The following is a 22575-nucleotide window of genomic DNA, read 5'->3' as shown; positions in this document are numbered from 1 at the left end:
AGCAGAAACCCCTGTCACCGGTTGCCCCTCCCCTCCGGTCTCTGGGCTCCTGGATGACAATTTGAAGTTCTAACCTGTGTGGGAGAAACCCGTGGGTTAGTTCCCTAGAAGATGTCCCCTTCAAAGGTCTCAGCATGAGTTCAAAGTGTTTTTCTTACAGGACTTCCGCCGCGTTTCTCCTTTTCAGTGGAAAACGGGGGAAGATTAAAGGTGGGAAAGTTAATTCTGTTCCTTCCCCCCGTCAGTTCCTGGTCACCTTTTCTTTGCTGCATGAAAGTCAGTGGCGAGAGCAAGCAAGCCTTGCGTGATGGCTTTGGACACTGGGCTGGGTAGAACTCACGTTGCTGTGGTCTTCTGACTCTTATGGTGGTCAAATGCGCAGGAGCCTGCTAAAAAGTACATCAAAGTCCACAGCATTCCATCATTCAGTTTGGGAAATGCTGAGCTTTCTAGGAGCAGGACTTTCTTAGATCTTTCCACTTGACCTTTTAAAGAACAGCATTAACGTATCATAAGGCCAGTGGTACAGTGTTGCTTGAAATCTATTCTGGACCAAAATGGAATGTAAATATACTTTGAAGAATATAATGCAATAATGCAGATGGTTGTACACAATGTATTGCCACTTTCTATTAGCCTCTTATACCACATGACCACACTTTGCCTTATAAATGAGATATAAAAAGCCGTGATTGTCTTAAGCATTTATACATTTTTAATAAACTTTCTGAATATTGCAACAGCTATTGAGTCAGATAATTGATTGCATCTAAAATAGTTTCTCAAACAAAAAAATTTGAACTGCAGTAAAGGGTTTTCTTTCTAGAAACTTGACATAGGATTTAATTCTCCTTGAGCTGTTAATGCTAAACTTGGCTCACTTGTTCTTTTCTGTTATTGATTGGATGCTGGAAATGAGGAGAACACTGGTTTTGGCATTCGAGATCAGGGTTCTTCAGATCTGCTGGGTCACGCAGGAGTGAATAGATTCTAAGGCATGCCCAGGGAGGCTGCAGGGTGTGCCAGAGTTTGCAGAATGGAGAAGTAGTCACCCAGCCACTCTGTTTATCAAACATGCAGGATGCACTAATTTTTTTTTATTCAAAGCTGACATGTTAATGTTTTGGCAAAGTAGTTTTTGTTTTTGTAATTGGCAAACCAATATAGTATGAGGGAATCTTATTGAATTTTTTTTTATTCCCATGCTTTGTAAGTTTAACACCAAAAGACCACCCTTTGAGTGGTGTGGTGCTCATGGACATATGACCCCCTCCCCTCCATATTTTACATGGGGGAAATCTGATTAGAATGAACACTGATGAGGAGAATATATATTTTCCAGTGAGAGGGATCTAAAGGTTATGCAAAGGTACTTCAAAAAGTTCTTGGAAAAGGAAGATTAAAAGGTCATTTATTTTGATGCAGAACAATTTTGAAATCCATGCACACAAAAGATCCTCAGAACATTCATGGGAAATGCACATTGTAAAAAAAACTATGTATGGATTTCAGAATTGATTTGCAACAAAATAAGCACATCCTAGTTTTCCATTTGTTCGTGAACTTCATGTCTTTAAGAATTTCTTTATTTATTGGAAAGTCAGACAGGTGGAGCTCCCATCGGTTAGTTCATTCCCTAAATTCCCACAACAGCCAGGGCTGGACTGAGCTGAAGCCAGCAGGTGGGAAGCCAGTCCAGGTCTCCCGTGTGAGTGGCAAGGACCCAACCACTTGAGCCATCACCTGTTGTCTCCCAGGGAGTACATCAGCAGGAAGCTGGAATTGGGAGCAGGACCAGGACTTGAATCCGGGCACTCTGAGAAGCTGGCCTCCCAGCCAGCATCTTCACCCCTTGGCCAAACGCCTGCACCTCCGTGAACTTGAAGCGCTAACGTAGACCTGTCCTAGTGAGCATGCCTAGTGAATGTGTGCTCAGATGGCTTTAAAAGAAGAGCAAAGCTTCAGTCTCTGTTGCACGGTGTTGCCACGCAGTTACTTACCTTTCTCTTACTTGGATTCTAAGCAAACTTTGTTCAAATGCCTACTTTTCTGGGTCCAGTACTGTAAAACCTCCTGCATAAATTTACATCACTCTAAGCAAAAGTAAAATGTGAAAACTTGGCATTTACACAGCAGATTTGGAACACAGAAATCCTCTGCTCATAGCTCCATCACCTCCCACCTTTCCCACTGAGTCATCAGAGCTTTGGGCCATTGGCCTGCACTCTGTCACACTTAGCCACGGCCATCAGTCACCCCTCCCCCCGCCACAGGACTGTCATTTTCAGCCTGAGCCTCAGGCCTGTTCCCTTCCATCCTGCCCTCTTGGACTTCGCTTCCTCTGCCTGTGCCCGGGCTCTGCCCTGTGGTCCATCAGAGCACCCCATACCTCACCATGAAGAGAAGGAATTCCCTGGGAGTTTCTGACTTTAACCAGGTACTTTTTCCTTTTCGGTAATCCTTCTATTCATTCCTTTTTGAACCTTTATTGTCTTTTTCTAGATCATTATTGTCCAATTGAAACACAATATGAGCCCCATATATACTTTGAATTTTCTAAAATGTCAAAAAGTAAATGGAAACAGGTAAGTTCATATTTTGATAATGTATTTTCTCAAATCAATATATCAAAAATTCTTGGCCTTTCAACATATAATTTGTATTAATTTTTTGTATTTTTTTCTTTTTATATTAAAAGCATGAGTGGTATATTTTCCATCTTTTTTTTTCTCTCTGAGTCTGAAATCCAGTACATGGTTGAGACATCTCACCTGGAGCCAGTCACATTTCACATGCTCAGTAGCCCTATGAGAGAACTTCAGAAAGTTGAAAAAAAAAAATGTAATTCAAAGATAAGTTTATTTTGGTGCAAAAAAAATTTTGAAATCTGTGCAAAGATTTTTCATAGAACACATTTGTGTGACCTTTTTGAAGACCCCTGTATGCATGGATTTCAAAGATTTTTGCACCAAAATGAATTTATCTTTTAATTCCACTTTTCCAAGAACTTTCTGAGGTCCCTAAGGATGTGGCTCATCCCTCTCTGTTGGACAGATGCCAGCTTTGCTTTCCCTACTGTCTTCTAGCCCTGCCCCGAAGCTCTTCAGTCCCAAGAAGACCTTGTGACTCATTTTCCAAGGAAAACCTGAGCTAATTTGCCCAAACCATTTTGTTTCCTTTCCACCTCAACACGGATCTGTAGCGATAGCCATACCTTCCCCAGATGCCTCTCCGACTTCAGCCAGCCCTTCTGTCTTCCTCCTCTTCTGAAAATAGCCATGAGTAATATCGTCATGTCCCACCTTGGTTGAGACTTTGCTTAATCAAATATCTCCTCTTTCCAGAACACCTGCCTCTCCTTTCCACAGATACCCCCAAGTCCTGCCCAGCCCAAAGGTTTACTTGCTGCTTCTATTCCCCAAACTGCCCTCATTGTTTTTAACTTCCCAGGACTCACCCAGCCCCTTGGAAGAGGGCAGCTCTGCCCACCACTGCTAACACGGAGCTCCCCACCACGTGACTGGCCTTCCGGACTGCAGTCACGCTGGTCCCGTCTCTGCTGGCCTTGCTCTTGCCACGTCTCCAGCGCCCTGCCTGTAGCTCGCCCCCTGTCTTCCGGGAAGCCACTGTCGGGAGGCCCTTTCTAACATCCGGGACTTTTCATAGCTCCACTTAGTCCTTCGATTCTCACACCATCCACTTCATCCTTAGTCCGTCTGCCTTGGGGATTAGGAAGACACCACGTGTGAGTGTTCCTCCCTGCTACCTCAAATCTTAGTCCTGCATTTCCAGGTGCCTGCTGTACGTACACCTCTGGATGTCTTTGGATATATGACAGCAAGGATCGTTGCAACTCAGGGCCACTGTGAAAAAGCCTAAAAGCCAAGTCTTTCCGCTCCCAAGCTTTCTAGAAGCTAGTAATGGTTGCACGTCATTATCAGCCATGCATCTGTGATCTCTCTGCCATCTGTGCCCCGGGCTGTGTCAAAGTGCCCTACTTTGATGTCATGATGTTAGAGTCTGGAGGTTAAAAACAAGTGCAGGCCCCCCCACACACACACACACACCAGCTCATCTGCACATTTCCTATTTTTGTCCCTAATGCTAACAACAGAGCCACCTCCCTCGGAAATGTTGCTTTCCCCCTTAATTAGCTCTGCCTCCTTTTCCTCCCAGCTAATTAGTCACCATTCTTGTCAAGGAATCCTTCATAATGTTTCCTGTGTCTGCCCCCAGCCCCTTAACAAACTGTCCTTCTTCTTTGTCACTTCTACTAATACTGTGTTCTCAGACTCTGGCCCCACAGCAATACAAGATACCCTGGCTTCAGGTCAGCTTCTGCTTGAAGGGACGTCCAGCCTTCCCAGCTAGATGCTAAGTTTCTGAAAAGCAGGAATAAAATGTTATGATTTCTGTGCTTAGTAGATGATATTCTCAGTAGCTTTCCTATTGATAATGGCTTTAGCAAAAATTTCTCAACAATCTAGTTCTGAAAGCAGTTTTAAAGACAATCAGGCTGCCCCAAATCAATTTTGCTTAACTTTTGGAGACATTGAGCAAATAACATGAGAGAGGCAACCATTTTGCTTCAGAAGAGCCTCACACGGAGGGTTTGCTTCTGCTCCTCCTGTTTAGTTAATAAGATGCAGGTTTCCACTTTCGTTTTTGAAAATTTTTATTTATTTTTTTCATTTTATTTGAAAGGCATATAGAAACACAGACAAATGGAAAGAGATCTTCCATCCACAAATCCCTACAACAGCCAGGGCTATTGCTTAAAGGACTGCTCCAGGTCAAAACCAGGAGCCCAGAACTCAATACAGGTCTCCCGCCAAAGGCAGCTCAGGGAGCCAAGCACTGGAGCCATCACTGCTTCTTCCCCAGGTTCTCGCTAGTGGGAAGCTGGGTTGTAAGCAGAGAAGCCAGGACTCAAAAGGCAGGCATCCCAGTGGCAAATCCACCCCGCACAAAATGCTTGCCCCACGTTTCTTAATTTCCAGCTTCCTTGCTTGTCAAGGACCCATCTGGTAGCACGGATCGTGAGGCTGAAGAGAGGTACTATATAAAAGCACCTTGGAGTCTCAGAATCTATGGAAATAGATAATCTTGTCACAAAGTACCAGGTTCTGCAGTCCACTCTAAGATCTTCTTTTTTTCAAGATTTATTTATTTATTTGAAAGTCAGAATTATAGAGAGAAAGGGAGAGACGGAAAGAGAGAGATCTTCCATTTGCTGGTTCACTCTCCAGATGGCCACAATGGCCAGTGCTGGGCCAGGCCAAAGCCAGGAGCCAGAAGCCTCATCCGGGTCTCCCACACCGGTGCAGGGACCCAAGGACTTGGGCCATCTTCCACTGCTTCCCCAGGTCATTAGTAAGGAGCTGGATCAGAAATGGAGCAGTGAGAACACAAACTGGCGCCCAAAGGGATGGCCTTGTAACAGGTGGCTTTACCCCCTTGCCACAAGGCGGGCCCCTGAAATAGCAGTTCTTTTGTCAACCTCCTAATTATCATGTTGATTGAACGAGCTGATGGGAGATGACTTCCCACCAAACTGGTGTGACTTGGTGATGGTAACTTGTTAAAGGAAAGCCGAGGCCTGGTGCCTCCCAGTCTCAGCGAGCTGGTTTATATTAGAAGAGGTTTAGAAGGCTTTTCTAGCTGGTTTGCCAGTTTAAACAGGGGGTAAGCGATTTGTTAAACGAGGATTCAGCTGGGGAAAAAACAAATTCTGTCTCTGAAACCACCTGCAGGGTTTCCCCATCCATTCTCCTCTGCAGGGTGAGCCCCCTCCCCCCACGCTACGGAGCCCGCATTGGCACATACTTCCCAGGGTGTCTGCTGGGAGTCCGAGGGATACCGGTACATGGAGAACAGTCTCTTGTGTGTGTCTGTTTGTCATTCGTTTATCCTTCTATCCTCGCCACCCGTGCTGGCTCAGTTCTGAATAAGTGAAGGCAGGGGGAAGAGCACCACTTCAGTGGCACCTGCCTATGTGGTAGTGTTTTAGTCTCTTCTATTCCCCTTTAGCCATCCCTGCACAAAATAAGGACTGCAGGCCCCAGGCCCCCACGGCCCTGGCTCTGTGGGCTTGGTCCTACCATCGGAATCTGGTCATGCCCAGGAGGAGGCAGGCCTGGAGCAGGCTCCATCCTCTCCCCCTGCCACGTCTGCGTGCAGCACCCGGGGCCTTAGGGCTGACCTCTTCCAAAGGAGTCCTCCTCTCCCGAAAGGTTATCGTGTTGAATAGTGTGTTATCAGCAAACTCTTCTAAAAGGAAAAAAAATCATTTGGTGAACTCCTACAAACGTTTTCATTTAGGACAAGCAGATCTTCAAAGTGTTATCCAGGCTGGCGCCGCGGCTCACTGGGCTAATCCTCCACCTTGCGGCGCCGGCACACCGGGTTCTAGTCCTGGTCAGGGCACCGGATTCTGTCCCGGTTGCCTCTCTTCCAGGCCAGCTCTCTGCTATGGCCCGGGAAGGCAGTGGAGGATGGCCCAAGTGCTTGGGCTCTGCACCCCATGGGAGACCAGGAGAAGCCCCTGGCTCCTGGCTTTGGATCAGTGCGGTACGCCGGCCCCAGCACACCGGCCGCGGCGGCCATTGGAGGGTGAACCAATGGCAAAGGAAGACCTTTCTCTCTGTCTGTTTCTCTCTCTCACTGTCCACTCTGCCTGTCAAAAAAATAAATAAAAATAAAATAAAGAAGCAGAAAGAGATGATGGTAACAACTGCTTTGAGGCTAGAAGAGGCTTGATCCACAGCACAGAGCGGATCTCTGCTGGTCAGTGTGGCTGTGACTGGGGCAGGAGAGAGACGCTTCACAGGTGCAGAGCTTTGCCTTTGCTCCCGGAAATCTACTTGTAGGCCCAGCCCCACTCCTAAAAGAGGAAAAACACCCTTGTCTCATCCCAAAACATGCTTGTAGGCCGCTCCTCTATTTCCTACATCACAGAAGGGCTGTAGGAGAACAGACAGAATTCTTCGCCCAACAGGATCTTTCGGGGGTGGGGCAGGGAGTGCATGAGGGTAAATTCTCTGCACCTTTCCCTTTCTGGGGTGGGGGAGGCAGCCTCAGCCCATTGTAGAAGAGCCTCCCCACCCTGAACCCCCATGTGCTCCCCAGCCAGCCCTAGGTAGGTATGCGGCCGGAAAGGGGTGAGACTTGCTGGGAACAAGCCTGTGTAGCCATGGGTTGTACCCAAGGGATGGGATGTGTTCAACACTGTTCTTTCTGCCAATTCCGCAAGTGCTTATGGAGGGAGCAGCTCCCTGCTGTCTTCATGCTGCTCAACTCCGTTCTCCTTTGAGCAAATAAATAACTGGAATCCAGGGGCCTCCGTGCGCTGGCACATGAAGCTGACAGTAGTACACAGGGGCTCTGGAAAGCTCATGGAAAATGCATATGATGGGGAAAAAAAAAAACTTGTGCGTGGATTTCTAAATTTTTGGTACTACAGTATAAGCTTTTCCTGTCATTTGTCTATGCACTTTGTGAACCCCCCCCCAACATCCTTGCCCACATGGGGGTGGTGTTGGCCGGGTATCCTGGAATTCCTCGCCCCTCCCCCACCATGCTTCCGAAGGCACCGCATTTGCTGAACGTCAGTTTTCATTGGCACTGTCCTTTCCCAGCAACAGGGGCCTTTGTAGGATTCCTGCCCAGCCCACAGGCTGCCAGGGAGCCAGCAGGGGGTCAAGGTGCACACAGATCAGTGCTCTCGGAAGAGGAGAGCAGGTGCTTCGCAGGGGCTCTGTATTTTCAAGTCTGTTTCAGCGTCATGTAATTCAGACCGCGGTTTGATGGCGTAGCCCACACGGCTACTCCCTTAGAGGTATGGCCACTGGACAGCCCACGGACTTTCCTTAACCATCCGCAGACTGCCCTCAGGGATGGAAAAGGCCCTTCTGAGCCAAGCAGAGGGGCAGTGCGTGTCCCTGGGGCAGCTGCACGTGCACCTGCTTGTGTTTAGAGATCCGAATGCCAGGTTTCAGCGGTGTGTGTGTCTTTGTGTCTGTCCCCACAGCTGTCGACCTGCTGTACTGGCGGGACATCAAGCAAACGGGGATAGTGTTCGGGAGCTTCCTGCTGCTGCTCTTCTCCCTGACCCAGTTCAGCGTGGTGAGCGTCGTGGCCTACCTGGCCCTCGCCGCACTCTCAGCCACCATCAGTTTCCGCATCTACAAGTCTGTTTTACAAGCTGTGCAGAAAACCGACGAGGGCCACCCTTTCAAGTGAGTGCCCACCTGCCCAGCCCTCACCCTGTCCCTCGCTCTTCTCGGTCAGCTCACAGGTGCACTGCGCTCCGGTCTCCCTTAGAATCGCCCCACACCTTGACTCTGAATGCCTAACACTTGGGCTGAGTTTCTGAAAGAAATTCATTGGATCCTGGCTCTGCTACTCACGAGGGCACTTCCAAAGGTTCATGGGAAATGGAATCAAATGAGTTTATTATGGTGCAAACAGTTTTTGAAATCCATACATAACGTTTCATAATACATATTTTCCATGAACTTTGGAAGGATCATACTGCTCTGTTGAGTTTTCATAGTTTAATTACTCCCAGTGGTAAGCATCATCCAAGGAGCATTTCAACAATGACTTAAGGCTCCCAGCTCTGGGAGGAAAGGGGAGCAGGCATTATAATCCCTATTTACTGAGGGTCAATGAAGTGAAGTGACTTGCCCCAGGTCACATGACCGTGGATAGCACAGAGCCAGGCCTATGGTGTTTGGAGTGCTATTTCCACACCCTCTCCGGCAGGTTAACACCCAAGGGCCTGCCCTGTGATGGGTGTGAGCTCCACAGACCAGGTGCCCGCCCATACATTTTTATACTGGGGAAGTCTGATCAGAATGAACATTGAAGACAAGGGAATATAAAAACGAAATGGGGAATCTACTTAAAAGAATGTATAAGAGTACTTCAAAACAGTCATGCAAAGTGGAGTTTAAAGAGAAGTTTATTTTGGTGCAAAAAAAAAAAAGTTTGAAACCCATGCATGCACAGAAACTCCAGATCATGGCAAGGTGTATTATGAAAAAACTGTGCATGGATTTCAAAACATTTTTGTACCAAAATAAGCTAACATGTGGCCCTGTCACTGTCACCCCCCTCACCTTATGACCACCCCTGAGTGCAGGCTCGTCTGCAGGTATCCTCACCTCCCGTAGCCAAGGGACGGCCCTGGCTAAGACGTACAGAGGATGCCTACACAATCGCTCTGGGCCAGCCCTGCAGGATACAGCCAGCCCATACATTGGCCCTGGATGTTCCTCACCTGTCAGCTGCATCCAGGCCTCAGGGAACCAGGTTCTTAAAAGGGGAAAAGATGCCTGTGTCTGGGCTTTGTGGACAAAAAGGGAAAAGGTTGCACATCAGCCCTCTTTGCTGGCCTCTGGTTCCTGACTGCACTGTCGAACACAGTGGTATTCTGGGCAGCTGTACCCTTGGGCTGTATTTGCCCTTCCGGTGCCGGACTGGATCTTGGCTACACAGGTTCGCCCAGGGTGGGGAGACCCGGGAAGTGCAGTGCCCTCTCCAGCTGTGCCAGGGCGTGCTGCCACCCGGGGCCAGAGTCCACATCTGCAGCGTCTGGGGAAGGCTACTTCTCCAGCACGTTCTAGGCCCCCACGCTGCTCCGTTGCTCGGGGAACTTGTATCTCAGTTGGCTTACACATCCAGCTTCCTGTTACAGGGACAAGTTAGCTCCACTACTCTGTCTTCCTTTGGTGACAAGTTTAAAAATGTACAACTCTCCTTTGACTGAGTCATTGCATCAGTAGAAGGGATTACCTGACTCAGTACATTTTGAATCAGAACATGCTACAGAGACTAATTAGTATTTTTCTGGTTTGTTTTTTTTTTCTAAAGGGGAGAAAAGCCATACACTGTAAATGCCAATCCCTGCCTAGTCGTTTTGGGCTGCTGTCATGAAGGACCATAAACTGGGCAACGTAAACAATGGAGACTTAGGTCCCATGGTCCCAGAGGCTGCAAGTCCAAGACCCGGCTGGTTGGGTGACAAACAGCTTCCTGCAAGTTGTGTCCTCACAGAGTGGAAAGAGCGAGAGAGCTCCCGGGGAGGAGGGGGAGGGTCTCTTTTTTTTTTTTTTTTTTGACAGGCAGAGTAGACAGTGAGAGAGAGACAGAGAGAAAGGTCTTCCTTTGCCGTTGGTTCACCCTCCAATGGCCGCCGCGGTAGGCGCGCTGCGGCCGGCGCATCGCGCCGATCCAATGGCAGGAGCCAGGTGCTTATCCTGGTTTCCCATGGGGTGCAGGGGGTCTTTTTTTAAGGACTCTACTCCCATTCATAAAGCTTCCAGACCTCCTTACCTGCTCACTCCCCAAAGACCCCACCTCCTAACACCATCACCTTGGGGGAGGTAGGGTTTCAACATGTGAATCTGGGGGAGACGCAGGCACTCAGTCTCTCATATCCCCTAAAATGCAAGCCACATGCTGCTTTGGTTTTCCCTTTCAACTCCCAGAGTCCAGGGGGAGTATCCTGTTAGGAGGGCAATATGGTAGAAGAGGCAGCAAGGGGAGAGGGGGGCTGGGCAGATGCGAGGGAACTTGGCCAAGCTGGGTTAGTTTTCATGTATTTTTATTATATATACAAATATATTTTCTTAATATAAGATATATCTTATATTATCTTATATATATATCTTATGTATCTTAATATATCTTAATAATAAGAGTTAAAGAAATTGCTGTTACGAAAAATATCACTCACTAGAATCAGGAGAGTGTATTGTTTTCCTTGTTTTATTTTTAACTTTGGTTGGCACATAGCAATTTTACCTGCATTTGAAGTGCAATGGGTTCGCTGCATACATACAGCGAGCAACCTTTCCACAGCCTCCTTTCTGTCTGCTCTTGCCAGCCTCTGTCAGCCGCCTAGTGAGTGGCTTAAATTATTTGAAAGGAAGAGAGCGAGAGCGAGAGAGCGCCAGGCTCCTGGTTCACTCTCCCAGGTGCCTGCAGTGACTGGGGGCAGACCAGCCTGCAGCTGGGAATTCAGTCCAGCTCTCTCATGTGGGTGGCAGGACCCAAACACTTGTGCCATCACCACTGCCTTCCAGGGTGTGCATTAGCAGGAAGCTGGAGTCAGGAGCCGGAGCCAGGAATTGAACTCAGGTCCTCCCAGATGGGATGTGGGCATCGCAGTCAGCATCTTAACCACTAAACCAGATGCCCACACCCCGGTGAGTGGTTTAAAACGATGCAGATCCATCTGAGTTTCCACTGGTCTCTGGATAAAAATCTATGTAAATTCCAGGCTTTAAATATGAATCCTTAAAGTTTTAGTAATGCACAGACATTGGCAGCCAGATTTTTAGCTAACTCAACTATTAAAAAAAAAAAAAAAGACAAGTCCATTCCATGCAGTCATAAAATATGACGAATTCAGCAAAGTAGCTGATTTTGCAGATTTTTCTCTGGTCCTGGCCATCAGTTTCTGAGAATTATCAGCTCACCCGACAACGTTGCGTCTTTGGTAGACAGAAACAGTCAGAATGCCCCCGAGTGCCAGGACTCCTGTGCAACCCAGCGTGCTACAAGCAGGCAGCCTGCCAGCTGGCCTCCGACCCCGAGAAGCGAGAGGAGGAAGAGTGGCCGCGGCGGGTGGCCGCAGCCTGTGGACCTCCTTCTGATGGGACCCGGGGGGACGTTTGTTGACAGGGCCTACCTGGAGCTGGAGATTACCCTTTCTCAGGAGCAGATTCAGAAGTACACGGCCTGCCTGCAGTTCTACGTGAACAGCACGCTTCAGGAACTCAGACGGCTCTTCCTCGTCCAGGACCTGGTGGATTCCTTAAAAGTACGATTGCCGGGCTGCCGCCTCAGCACTCCTGCACTTTGTCTTCCTAGCGGGATAGTAGGACACGCTGCCGTGTCGTGAAGAATGTCAGACAGACAGCTGCAGGGTACTCTAGGGCCAGCAAACCGTGGCTCTCGGGCAGTCCAAGCCCTCCACTTCACACAGGACAAAACTGGGTCTCGGGGATGTTAAGACACTTGTCCAAGGTTGCTCAGCCGTCACTGGCTGGGGTCGAACCCCGGATGCACAGCTTCAAGTTTGTGCTTTTTACAACATACCAGTTTGTCTCTTCTTCACCTGTTTTCAGTTCCTCAGCCAATTCCCTCAAATTAATTGTACAGTAAAAAGCCAGTTTGGGGAATGCGAACGTTCTATATGTTTTCAGAGAGGCCCTGAACTCTGCTGACGGGAAGCTCTCTGGCGTCCTGAGGCTGAGCCGTCTGCAAGGCAGAGGTTTGCAGAGCCCAGCCCGTGACAGGGGCCCGGGGCACTAAGGTTTACTCCTGGTGCTCTTGCTGAATCTGCCGGCTCTCTCCCAGCAGCTGCTGGGCCTGTCTGTGGCTTACATAAAAAACCAGAGGTAATCAGCCCTGATTCGGTGAGACCCGGAGCACACTGGGGTGCAGCCCAGGTGAGGCTGAGTTTTCTGTTCTCCAGAAACCCTTTCTGCTCCTGGCTCTGGCCGTGTACCAGGTGCTGCCTGGTAGCTGCTTGAGGAAGGGCAGAAGGAAAAGTGAGACCCAAGGTCTTGACCGTCAGGGCGCTTTATTGGAATGATGACTTGCATGTGATGACTAAGGAATATCACAATTGCTTACCTTGCTGCATTTAAGGTAGTGCTTGTATTTGCAATGCTAATACTGTGGGATAGAGCGGGAGTTGGCAAACCCTATCCATAAAGGGCTGGGAAGTAAAATGTTTCAGGCTTTGTAGGCCACACAGTCCCTGTGGCACCTACTGAGCTTTGCCACTGTGGCACCAATGCAGCAAAAGACAACACATAAGTGAAAGACTGTGTGTCAATAAAACTTTATTTATAAACACTGAAAGCTGAAATTAATATTTCACATATCACACAAGATCATCTTTGTTTTAATGTTATTTGACCCTTGAGAAATGAAAAAAAAAATTCTTAACCCGTGAGTCTAGACAAAAAGATAGGCCCAGGGTCATAGTTTGCTAGCCCCTGGCCTGGATTATATTTTTCATTGAGACTTTGAATCTTACAGCAAACTGATTAAAGGGGTCCAAGGGAGCTAAAGAGTGGGTCCTCTTTGAGTGATTTTTTCCTGTTGAAATCATGATGCTGATCTAAAGGTGGACCACGGTCTGCCGGGCACTGTTTCGGAAGATCTGACAGTCCTCTCAACCTTCAGTTTGCAGTCCTGATGTGGCTCCTGACTTACGTTGGCGCTCTCTTCAACGGCCTGACCCTGCTTCTCATGGGTAAGCATGGACAAGAGGACATCCTGTCTTCTCACACTCACAAACACGGGGCTTTGATGGACTTCCAGCCACAATTGCATCTCACTTTCCAACTTAGTTCTATTAGAGAGTACAATACATGTTTTACACTAATGAGGAATTTCTAAGTCTGAGGGATTTTTTTTTTTTTTTTTGGCCTTCAACCACAACTGGTTTGATTTGGCTTCCAGTATGTACCTGTATAGAATGGCAGCCATGGGTAGAGATTGAATTCCGTCTTGGGAGGGCACAGTCTACCATCATTCTAGCAATAATGACATAATATCTGAAGGGACTCAACATCCTTTTGTTCTTCTTATGAGCCTCTCTGTCATCTTTTATCCAGAATGCTGGTTATTCCAAATAATGCTATACCACCATGCACCTGTGCAAGAATGTGTCTATGCACTTATTCTTATGGGCAGCTGTCAATTTCAATGCTGTGTTTGTTTTTCACCCCAGCTGTGGTTTCGATGTTTACTCTACCTGTCGTGTATGTGAAGCACCAGGTAAGTTCCACGCGGGGTCAGACATTCACGTCCAGCGTTGACCTCCTTTTCCGCAGGTGCACTCATGGTTTCTTCTCTTTGTAGGCACAGATTGACCAATATCTGGGACTTGTGAGGACTCACATAAATGCTGTTGTGGCCAAGTAAGTTACAGAGTCCAGCTCATAAAAGGGAGGCTGTCTTAGCAGGTGTTTGAGTAGATTAAGTGGGAATTAAAAAAAGACAACAATAGGTTGATTCATGATCAGTCACTCATGTGTTCATTCCTTTCCCATGATACTGTTTCAGAAATTAAGGGAAAATGTTAAAACTCTCAACTGAATGCAACCTTCAGTGCGTTGGTTCAGGTATTGTAATGAACAAATGTCAACAAGTGAAAGATGTTCAGGTCTGTCTGAGATCTGGCCCGTGTCCAAGAACAGGATGGGCTGCAGGAGGGAAGGGAGCCTGATCCAGAAAAGCAACGTCAACAGTTTAATTGCAACGAATGCAATTAAGTTAACAGTTTCAGTCTTTCAAATAATAAATGGTGCTGTTGAAATTATCTTTAAAATGTTAAAATAGGTAAAATTTTCATTAGTTAAGTATTTTAATGACACCATTTTATCTCAGCCAATGTGTGGGTGTCTCTGTAATACGGGTGCTTTTTAAAGCGCAGTCTTGGAAAGAGCCTGCTTCATGAGCTACCTGACATCATAGGAGATAAGATTTTCAGTTTTGCATATCCTCAGCTAGGTTATTTAATCTGGTAGTTTTCTCTACTTTTTTTTTTTTTTTAAGAATTATTTATTTATTTGAAGGGCAGGGTTACAGAGAAGCAGAGGTAGAGAGAGAGAGAGAGGTCTTCCATCTGCAGGTTCACTCCCCAAATGGCTACAATGGCCAGAGCTGGGCCAAACTGAAGCCAGGAGCCAGGAGCTTCTTCCAGGTCTCCCACACAGGTGCAGGGGCCCAAGGACTTGGGCCGTCTTCTACTGCTTTCCCAGGCCATAGCAGAGAGCTGGATTGGAAATGGAGCAGCTGGGACTCGAACCAGCACCCACATGGGATGCCAGCACTGTAGGCGGCAGCTTTACCCACTACGCCACACCCCTGGCCTCAGTTTTCTCTAATTCTTAAATTAATATTTTAAGTATGTCTCTTTCTAAAATGATTATTTTATAGTGTAATTATTACTCAATATTCTTTATTGTATTCAGAAACTGACCTGATCTTCAACAACAATAACATGTAACCAAAGGACTAGGCTTTCTCAACATAAACCCCATCTAGTTCGTCTGAACTTCATGTGACTGGAGCTATGTGAATTTAAAGGGAGGTGTTTTAGGTAGAGATGTTGAACAAAGGGTAGGCATTTGGTGCCGAGGTCAAGACACCACTTTGGGCACCCATATCCTGTATTAAAGTGCAGGGCTCCAGCCCCAGATCTGTTCCCAATTCCAGCTTTCTGCCAATCATACCCTAGGAGGCAGCTGGTGAGGACTCAAGTGCTTAGGCCCCTGCCACTCACCTGGGAGACCTGGCCTGACTTCTGGGCTCCTGGGCTCCACCTGCCCCAGCCCCAACTGTTGGGCTGTTGGGGGGTATTTGGGGAGTGAACCAGCAGAAGTAAGATCTGTCTCTGTCTCTCTCTGCCTTTCAAATAAAAATAATAAATAAATAAATAAATAAAATTACGGAGTTCATTTTTTAAAAAGATGTATAATAACAAAATAAATAGGAAGGGGCCGGCGCTGTGGCTCACTTGGTTAATCTTCCTGCTGTGACGCCGACATCCCATATGGACGCCAGGTTCTAGTCCTGGCTGCTTCTCTTCCAGTCCAGCTCTCTGCTGTGGCCTGGGAAGGCAGTGGAGGATGGCCCAAGTGCACCCTCATGGGAGGCCAGGAGGAGGCACCTGGCTCCTGGCTTCGGATCGATGCAGCGTGGGCCATAGCAGCCATCTGGGGAGTGAACCAACGGAAGGAAGACCTTTCTCTCTGTCTCTCCCTCTCATTATCTATAACTCTACTTGTCAAATAAAAAATAAATAAATAAATAAATAAAATAAACAGGAAAAGACAACCACTTTAAAATTCTACTACCACTGGATTACATGTAATTAGTTATATTTCTCCTGAAGTGTAGTGCTGTTTTTTTTTTTAACTGTGTTCTGATTGTATTTTTCCTTTTAAAGTCTTTAGGAATATATAGATTTCTATGGTGCATTTGGATCTGCAACAGATTTATTTCACATTTCAAAATGCCTGAAATTATACGGTTGAACCCAGGTTTAACCAATACCTAGTGAAAATTAACAAATTAAGGATAAAATGGTCATTATTTTGTAGCAAGAAATGGCAGCATGGAGTGCTATGAAACTTGGTGTTACCCAAATCTGGCAAACTGTTTATTTTTTGACAGGCAGAGTTAGACAGTGAGAGAGAGAGAAAGGTCTTCCTTCCGTTGGTTCACCCTCCAATGGCCGCCACGGTTGGCGCACTGCGCCAATCCGAAGCCAGGAGCCAGGTGCTTCCTCCTGGTCTCCCATGCGGGTGCAGGGCCCAAGCACTTGGGCCATCCTCCACTGCACTCCCGGGCCACAGCAGAGAGCTGGATTGGAAGAGGAGCAACCAGGACAGAACCGGCACCCCAACCGGGACTAGAACCCAGCCTCAGCTGTTGTGGCCATTTGGGGAGTGAACCAGCAGATGGAAGATCTCTCTCTCTCTCCTTCTCTCTCTGTCTCTCTCTCTCTCTCTCTCTCTGCCTCTGGCTCTCCTTCCCTGTAACTCTTTCAAATAAGTTAATTAATTAAAAAAAGAAATATCAGACAGTATAAGAACTACAGTAGAACTGTGTGAGATACTGAAGTCGAAGAGATGGTAAACCATCATTTATTCCTGGATAGGATAATGGAAAGTCACTAAGACAAGGTAGCATTTGACTGGGGCCCTGAAGGTTATGTAAACATTTATCAGATGCATGGTGACAGATAAGATGTTACAAGGAGAAATAACCTAAGGAAAGAAGAGAAGTATGAAGACGTTGATCCTGGTCAGGAAGCAGTGAGTTGAACATGTGGGGAAAGATAACTAGAAAGGATGTAGGAGGAGACGTGATGAAGGCTGTCAGTTTAGAGTCTGACCCAACAGTGGCCCTTACCATGTTTTTTAAAGATTTTATTTATCTATTTGAGTTACAGACAGTGAGAGGGTGAGACAGAGAGAGAGCTCTTCCATCCGCTGGTTCACTCCCCAAATGGCCGCAACTCTAATGGCTTCCCAGGCCACAGCAGAGAGCTGGATTGGAAGAGGAGCAGCCGGGACTATAACGGGCGCCCTTATGGGATACCGGCACCTCGGGGGGACTACCCTGCTGCACCACGGCACCAGCCCTGTCCCTTCCCATTTTCAAGCAGGGGATTGATGGGATCAGATTGTGTTTTTGCGGAGCTCAGCATGACAGCCTAGTGAGAGAAGAATTGGAGAGGGAAGAGACTGGAGATGTGGCAGTCAGCTAGGAGGCTTTCATAATTCCAGCAAAAGTGAAAAGAGCTTAGGCCAATTAAAATGAAGGGGAAAGAGAGAGGGCGGAGAACGTAACATGTACTCTACGCAGTTATCAAGTTACAGTTGGAAATCAAGGCAATGGAAAAGAATAGAAATGGGTTAACCATGAGAAATAGTAGGGTCTCTGTCATGAGCTTCACTCAGGGTTGGCTCTGAGCTTCCTAGTGGTGAAGACAAAAAGGGAAACTGGACGAGATACATAGTTCTCGATATCAGAGAATCAAAAGAATCGTATTCAGATAATTCAAAAGGAAATGTTTTTACCTGGCACTGAACGTTGAAGGAAATTTCGTGGTGGGGTCTTATTTCTAAGGTGCCTTCCACCTCTGAAATTCTGGCTCTTAAAAGAACTTGTACCACTTTAGTGGGACAGTTAAGAACATAGTCATTGGAAATCGAGCACTTTCAGCTGTGTGAGGTTGTTTCTCTGAGTCTATTTCCTTATCTGCAAATTGTGAGTGCTAAGACTTTCTCCATAGGGTTGTTGGTGACTGACTCATATAAAGTCCATAAGGTGTTCTTACAGGAAGCACTCAGTAAATAAACACTCAGGCCCCACCATCATCACCATATTACTGTTCAGGGGGTTCAGGAGACCCCAGAGCTACTCCACCCTCCATACTGACTGGCTGGATGACCTTGTCCTGGTCTCTTAAGCTTCTTGTGTCTCAGTTTTCCAGCTCTAAAATGAGAATTAATAGATAACAATACCTAGCAATACTTCTTCCAGTTTTGAAATATATGGAAAAGGGGTCTCAAATTAGAAAAAGCAAAATAGATATTGTAGAAGGAAATAAAGGATGAAGTGAGAGCATAAGAAATCTATCTGCCTTAAGGAAATATGGCAGGAGAGTTTATTCTAGGATAATAAAATTGATCATGATTTTACCTACAGCCTCTCCTGGTGACCTCTAATAAATCTCTCACAATGAAATACATCCCTAAAAACTGAAATTGGACAGGCACTGTCTTGATTTTTGAATAAGAAGAAAGAATCAAAATTACCTTTGGATGCATAAAACACCTAATTTCGAGCAAATTCTAGGGTGAAGTAGTACAACTATAGGCACTCAGAATAGACAGGGCACAGTAGTGTGACCCAGGAAAGACTATATGAAGACAAATTAAATATGATTATCAGAGTTCGAGGTGGCACAGAGCCTGGAGCAAAAGCGAAGTCAGAAGATGGCAAGTTCAAGATCCAGAATGCATCACGGGGTCTTGAGTAAACTGGAATGCCAAATTGAAATCAATAAATGAAATCCACAGGGAACATAAAGTCCTGTATTCAGGTTTTTCACAAAGTCAACTTGAGAAATACAGAATGTGGGGAGGAGTGTAATTAGTGCATGCAAAATATAGCTAGGGGTGTTAATTGATTAGTTGGTCATAGCCAGATATGAATTAACTGTGTACTGAGGCTTCTCTTTTGAAAGACGAGTACAAGTTTAGATATTATTAATAGAAGTAAAAAGTCTAAATCACAACAATGGGCCCTCGTCATATTAATTGCCACATCTGTGTTTGGTGTCGGTGTTAGAAATTCTAAGAGCGGTAATAACACACTGGGGTAATGCCACAAAGATGACTAGGGTGGTGAGCTGTTAGAAATCTGACCAAGTTGGAAGACAGAACTTCCCTGGGGACAATTACCCTGAAAAAGAGATGACTTTCAAAGAACCCAGTAGCTAACCTTAAATATTTGGAGGTCTACCACTGTTAAAGGCGTAGGCACTCTCTTTTCCCCTCTAGAGCGGTGAATGGGAATTCTAACAGTTCTGAGATTAGAATGAAACAAGAGGGACAACAGTAACAGTTAGGAGTTGTCACCCATGGAACCGCTTGCCCCACGCAGCACTGAGCTCACTTGCCGTTCCTTCCATTATGGAATTAGGAATTAGTTGGCCAGTGTCACATCCGTCCCCTCCCAACTCCTGCTTTGGTTCACCCCTCACCTGATCCTGTGGCTCCAGTGCTTATCTCTCTGTCAAGGCCTCCAAACTTGTGTCTCCACCCCAGTCTCCTCCACGGAGCACCAGGTCTGTTCCCCTGCTTATCTGGCATTTTCTCTCCAGAGTGTCATAGATATTTCTGATCCGTGTGGCCGAGCAGTTCCACTCCAGAACCATTTTTTTTCTTTCCTCCCATCACCACCATCTTGGTAAATGGTGCTATCGTTTACCTGGTTGCTCAGGCCAAAAACTGAAGAATCTTCCTTGATTCCGCTCCCTCTTCCTCTGACCCACGCATTCAGTCCATCAGCAAGACCAGGAGGTGCAGTCAGCCCCAACTCCAATCTCTGTGCCCACGCTGCTCTCTGTCACCACATCGACCACGCAACCCGGCCACTGCTGTGGGCCACCTTGACCGCTGGAGCTTCCCCCACCTCCATGGCTGCCCCACTCTCATTTCCCAGTTTCTCCACACAACCACCATCAACAGCTTCTTAAAACTCGAATCGGATCACATCACTAGGATCGAAGCCCCTTACCCCAGCCCGCAAGGTGCAACTGCTGCCTCTCAGCCATCCCTCTGCACACTGCAAGCTCACCGGGCTCTTCCCCGGCCCCTGAAGCCTCTGTTCCTCTCCCTGAAACGCTCCACTTCCAGACCTGTGCCTAGCTGTCCCTTGACCACCACGTCCCTTCGCTTCCTATCAGACCGCTTTGCTTTGCTTTGCTTTGTTTTATAGCATTGATCCACATCTGAATGTCTCATCTCTGTCTATGTCACTTCAACCACTGCAAAAATGGAAACCCCCCGAGAGCAGGCCCCATCTCCCTGCTGTGGACCCGGGCGGTCCAGCACGGGCAAGGGGCCTCACGTAGAGGAGGGCGCAGTCAGAATCTGCATGCTGAGCTCATAAACATTCACGTTAACAAGTAAAACGCTGCTGGGGTAAACCTGCTTTAAACTGACGCTGCCGTAACGTGAGAGGTGGACGCTTAGAGGCCCTGCCAGTGTCTGGTCCACACCCATTTGTTAAGCACGAAGTCCGAGAGCAGAAATGGCCATTAGCAGCCCTAAGCCACGCTGCTAATGATGGCTGATGATGGCTGGGACCCGGACCAGGCTTCTTTGTTGCAGTGGGTGTGGTTTGGCCACGCCCAGGGTACACACAGGTTCCTTCGCTCAGTTAGTCGGGTCCCTGCCACCCACATGGGAGACCTGGGTGCAGTTCCCAGCTCTTGACTTTGGCCTGATCCAGCCCTGGGCCACTGCTGGCATTCGGGGAGTGAACCAAACGGATGGGAACACTCTTTGTCTGCCTTTGCCTCTCAAATAAGTAAATTTTAAAAATTTTGAAATTATATATATAAAATTATGTCATTGGTAACACTTGCGATTGCCAACCTTTCGGTATTGTCTTTTTAGGATTCAGGCGAAAATCCCAGGCGCCAAAAGGCACGCTGAGTAGTGGCTAGCCCATGGGACCGGACACAAACAAGAATGTATGGAGTGGTAACCTCTCTTCTTACTCGTAACAGCAAATCCATTGTTTCTCTCCCCCGACCCCAGTACCATAATCTTAGATACAAACTTAAAAACAGCTGTTTTTAGGCTGTTCCTGTACTCTTAGGATATTTGAGTCACTTGTGTCAAGCACTAAAGTATAGAAAAAAAAAGTGTATTAGATGTGGTTTTTAATTTCGTGCATGATGGTGAGCATCCACCGTATCTTTTCCTCCGTGTTCTCCCTGCGCCGCTTCCGTAGCTTCTAATGTTCCCCTGGCTAGGCCTTTCCCGCCAAGTACATTGACGCAATAGTGGAAATCGCTTATATGTCTTTGGGTGGCTGGTTGGAGTAATCTTTAATAACAATATATAGAGTTGTAGACTGATGTTTTAGCGTTTTTCCAACACACACAATGTAAAAATTAAAAAAAAAAAAAGTCAACCGTACTTATGGTAACCGATTTTGTATAACTTAACATGATTAAATAACTGGACAAACCCCAAGCGAAGACACAGTACTTGTGTTGTATGGGACTGACGGGCTGATTTACATGTGTGGTAACTGCGAAGTACCAGCATGTTCACTTTGTTACACTTTGTATGACTTTATCTGTAGTTCCTCATGGACTTAACTATGGGCTCTGGATATTTGCACTTATGTACTTGATACTGAATGCATAAATAAATGTTACTAAATGTAGAATGTTCTCTGTCTCTTCTCATGGCCTTACGCGAAAACTCAGCGATGACATTCGGGGGGGGCGGGGTGAGCTGAGACCATGTACTCGCCGTACTCTCCCAGGACGGCAGGGTCCAACCCCAGCCTGGCTCCTGGCTTCCTTGGATTCTTGGGAGAACTCGCTGAGGAGTAGTAACCTGGGAAATACTCCTCATATTGTTCAGAGTGAGGGGACTGCAGAACTCTTTAATAGTTAAAAAAAATCCTGAAAGTGATAGAAATTTTTATACTTACATGTTTTGTCACGCTATGCAACACGGCACTGGCATAAAACAATTGTGATTGCTGAGAACCCACTTTTTCGGTGGAAATTTATTCATGGAGCACCTGCTGTGTGCCAGGTGCTAACAACAGGGCTGTGAATAAGAGAGGTGGCCGTTCCCCCTCACCAGTTGCTCACCGCTTTTTGGAAATGTCCTAGCGCAGGTTTTATTTCACTGTTAGAATCAAAGATGAAGAGTAGAAGTTAATGCTAGGAATAGCATTGGGGGGGATCCAAAATAATAGAAAAAGAGGGAAAAAATTACAAAAAGCTGCCTTTGACCAACTTCACACTTGAGGTTAGTAGGTTTTCATGGAGTTACTCCTGGGTGCAAAGAGGCGTGTGGGCTACAAGGACGACTTGACACTGCCAGCAGCCATGCAGCTCCCTTCGCCATGTCAGGGCGGAGGGAAGGTGTCTATTTGGAAATGCTAATAAGCAAACAAAGGCAGCGTGAGATCAGAGCTGTGACACAGGCTCAAGCAGAGAAGGCTTCTCGGGGGAGGTGAACTTGGGGCTGGGTCCTGCTCTGATTTTTGCCACCAACTCATTCTTAACTCCCAAAACCCCTTTATTCAACAGACTTGTGGATCAGAGTTTGTGAACCAAGTTTGCAGTCAACGAGAGTTCTCCTTCTAGAAGGCAACAGGCGATGGCTCCAATAGTTGAGTCTCTGCCACCAACACGAGACCTAGAGTGGCCCCAGCCCCAGCTCCAGACATCTTGGGGATTTCAGGAGGGAACTAAGGGATATGAGAGCCTCT

General features: G+C 46.9%; 1 protein-coding gene across 5 annotated transcripts in view; it reads left to right on the top strand.

Moving 5' to 3' along the window:
• The window catches only part of RTN1 (reticulon 1), a 253834-nt gene extending 232387 nt beyond the window's left edge, over positions 1-21447 (top strand). For all 5 annotated transcript variants that reach the window (XM_062181365.1, XM_062181362.1, XM_062181363.1 and 2 more), the window contains 6 exons: positions 8030-8237; positions 11692-11830; positions 13207-13276; positions 13757-13803; positions 13888-13946; positions 20730-21447. In XM_062181365.1, coding sequence (XP_062037349.1) covers positions 8030-8237; positions 11692-11830; positions 13207-13276; positions 13757-13803; positions 13888-13946; positions 20730-20772 — 566 coding nt within the window. In that variant the 3' untranslated portion in view covers positions 20773-21447. The remainder of the gene's footprint in view (positions 1-8029; positions 8238-11691; positions 11831-13206; positions 13277-13756; positions 13804-13887; positions 13947-20729) is intronic.
• The last annotated feature ends 1128 nt before the right edge of the window (positions 21448-22575 follow it).

This window comes from Lepus europaeus, chromosome 22 (genome assembly GCF_033115175.1).
Source record: "Lepus europaeus isolate LE1 chromosome 22, mLepTim1.pri, whole genome shotgun sequence".
Classification (NCBI taxonomy): domain Eukaryota; kingdom Metazoa; phylum Chordata; class Mammalia; order Lagomorpha; family Leporidae; genus Lepus; species Lepus europaeus.
Note: the sequence above shows the minus strand (reverse complement) of the source record. Positions and strands in the feature narration are given on the sequence as shown.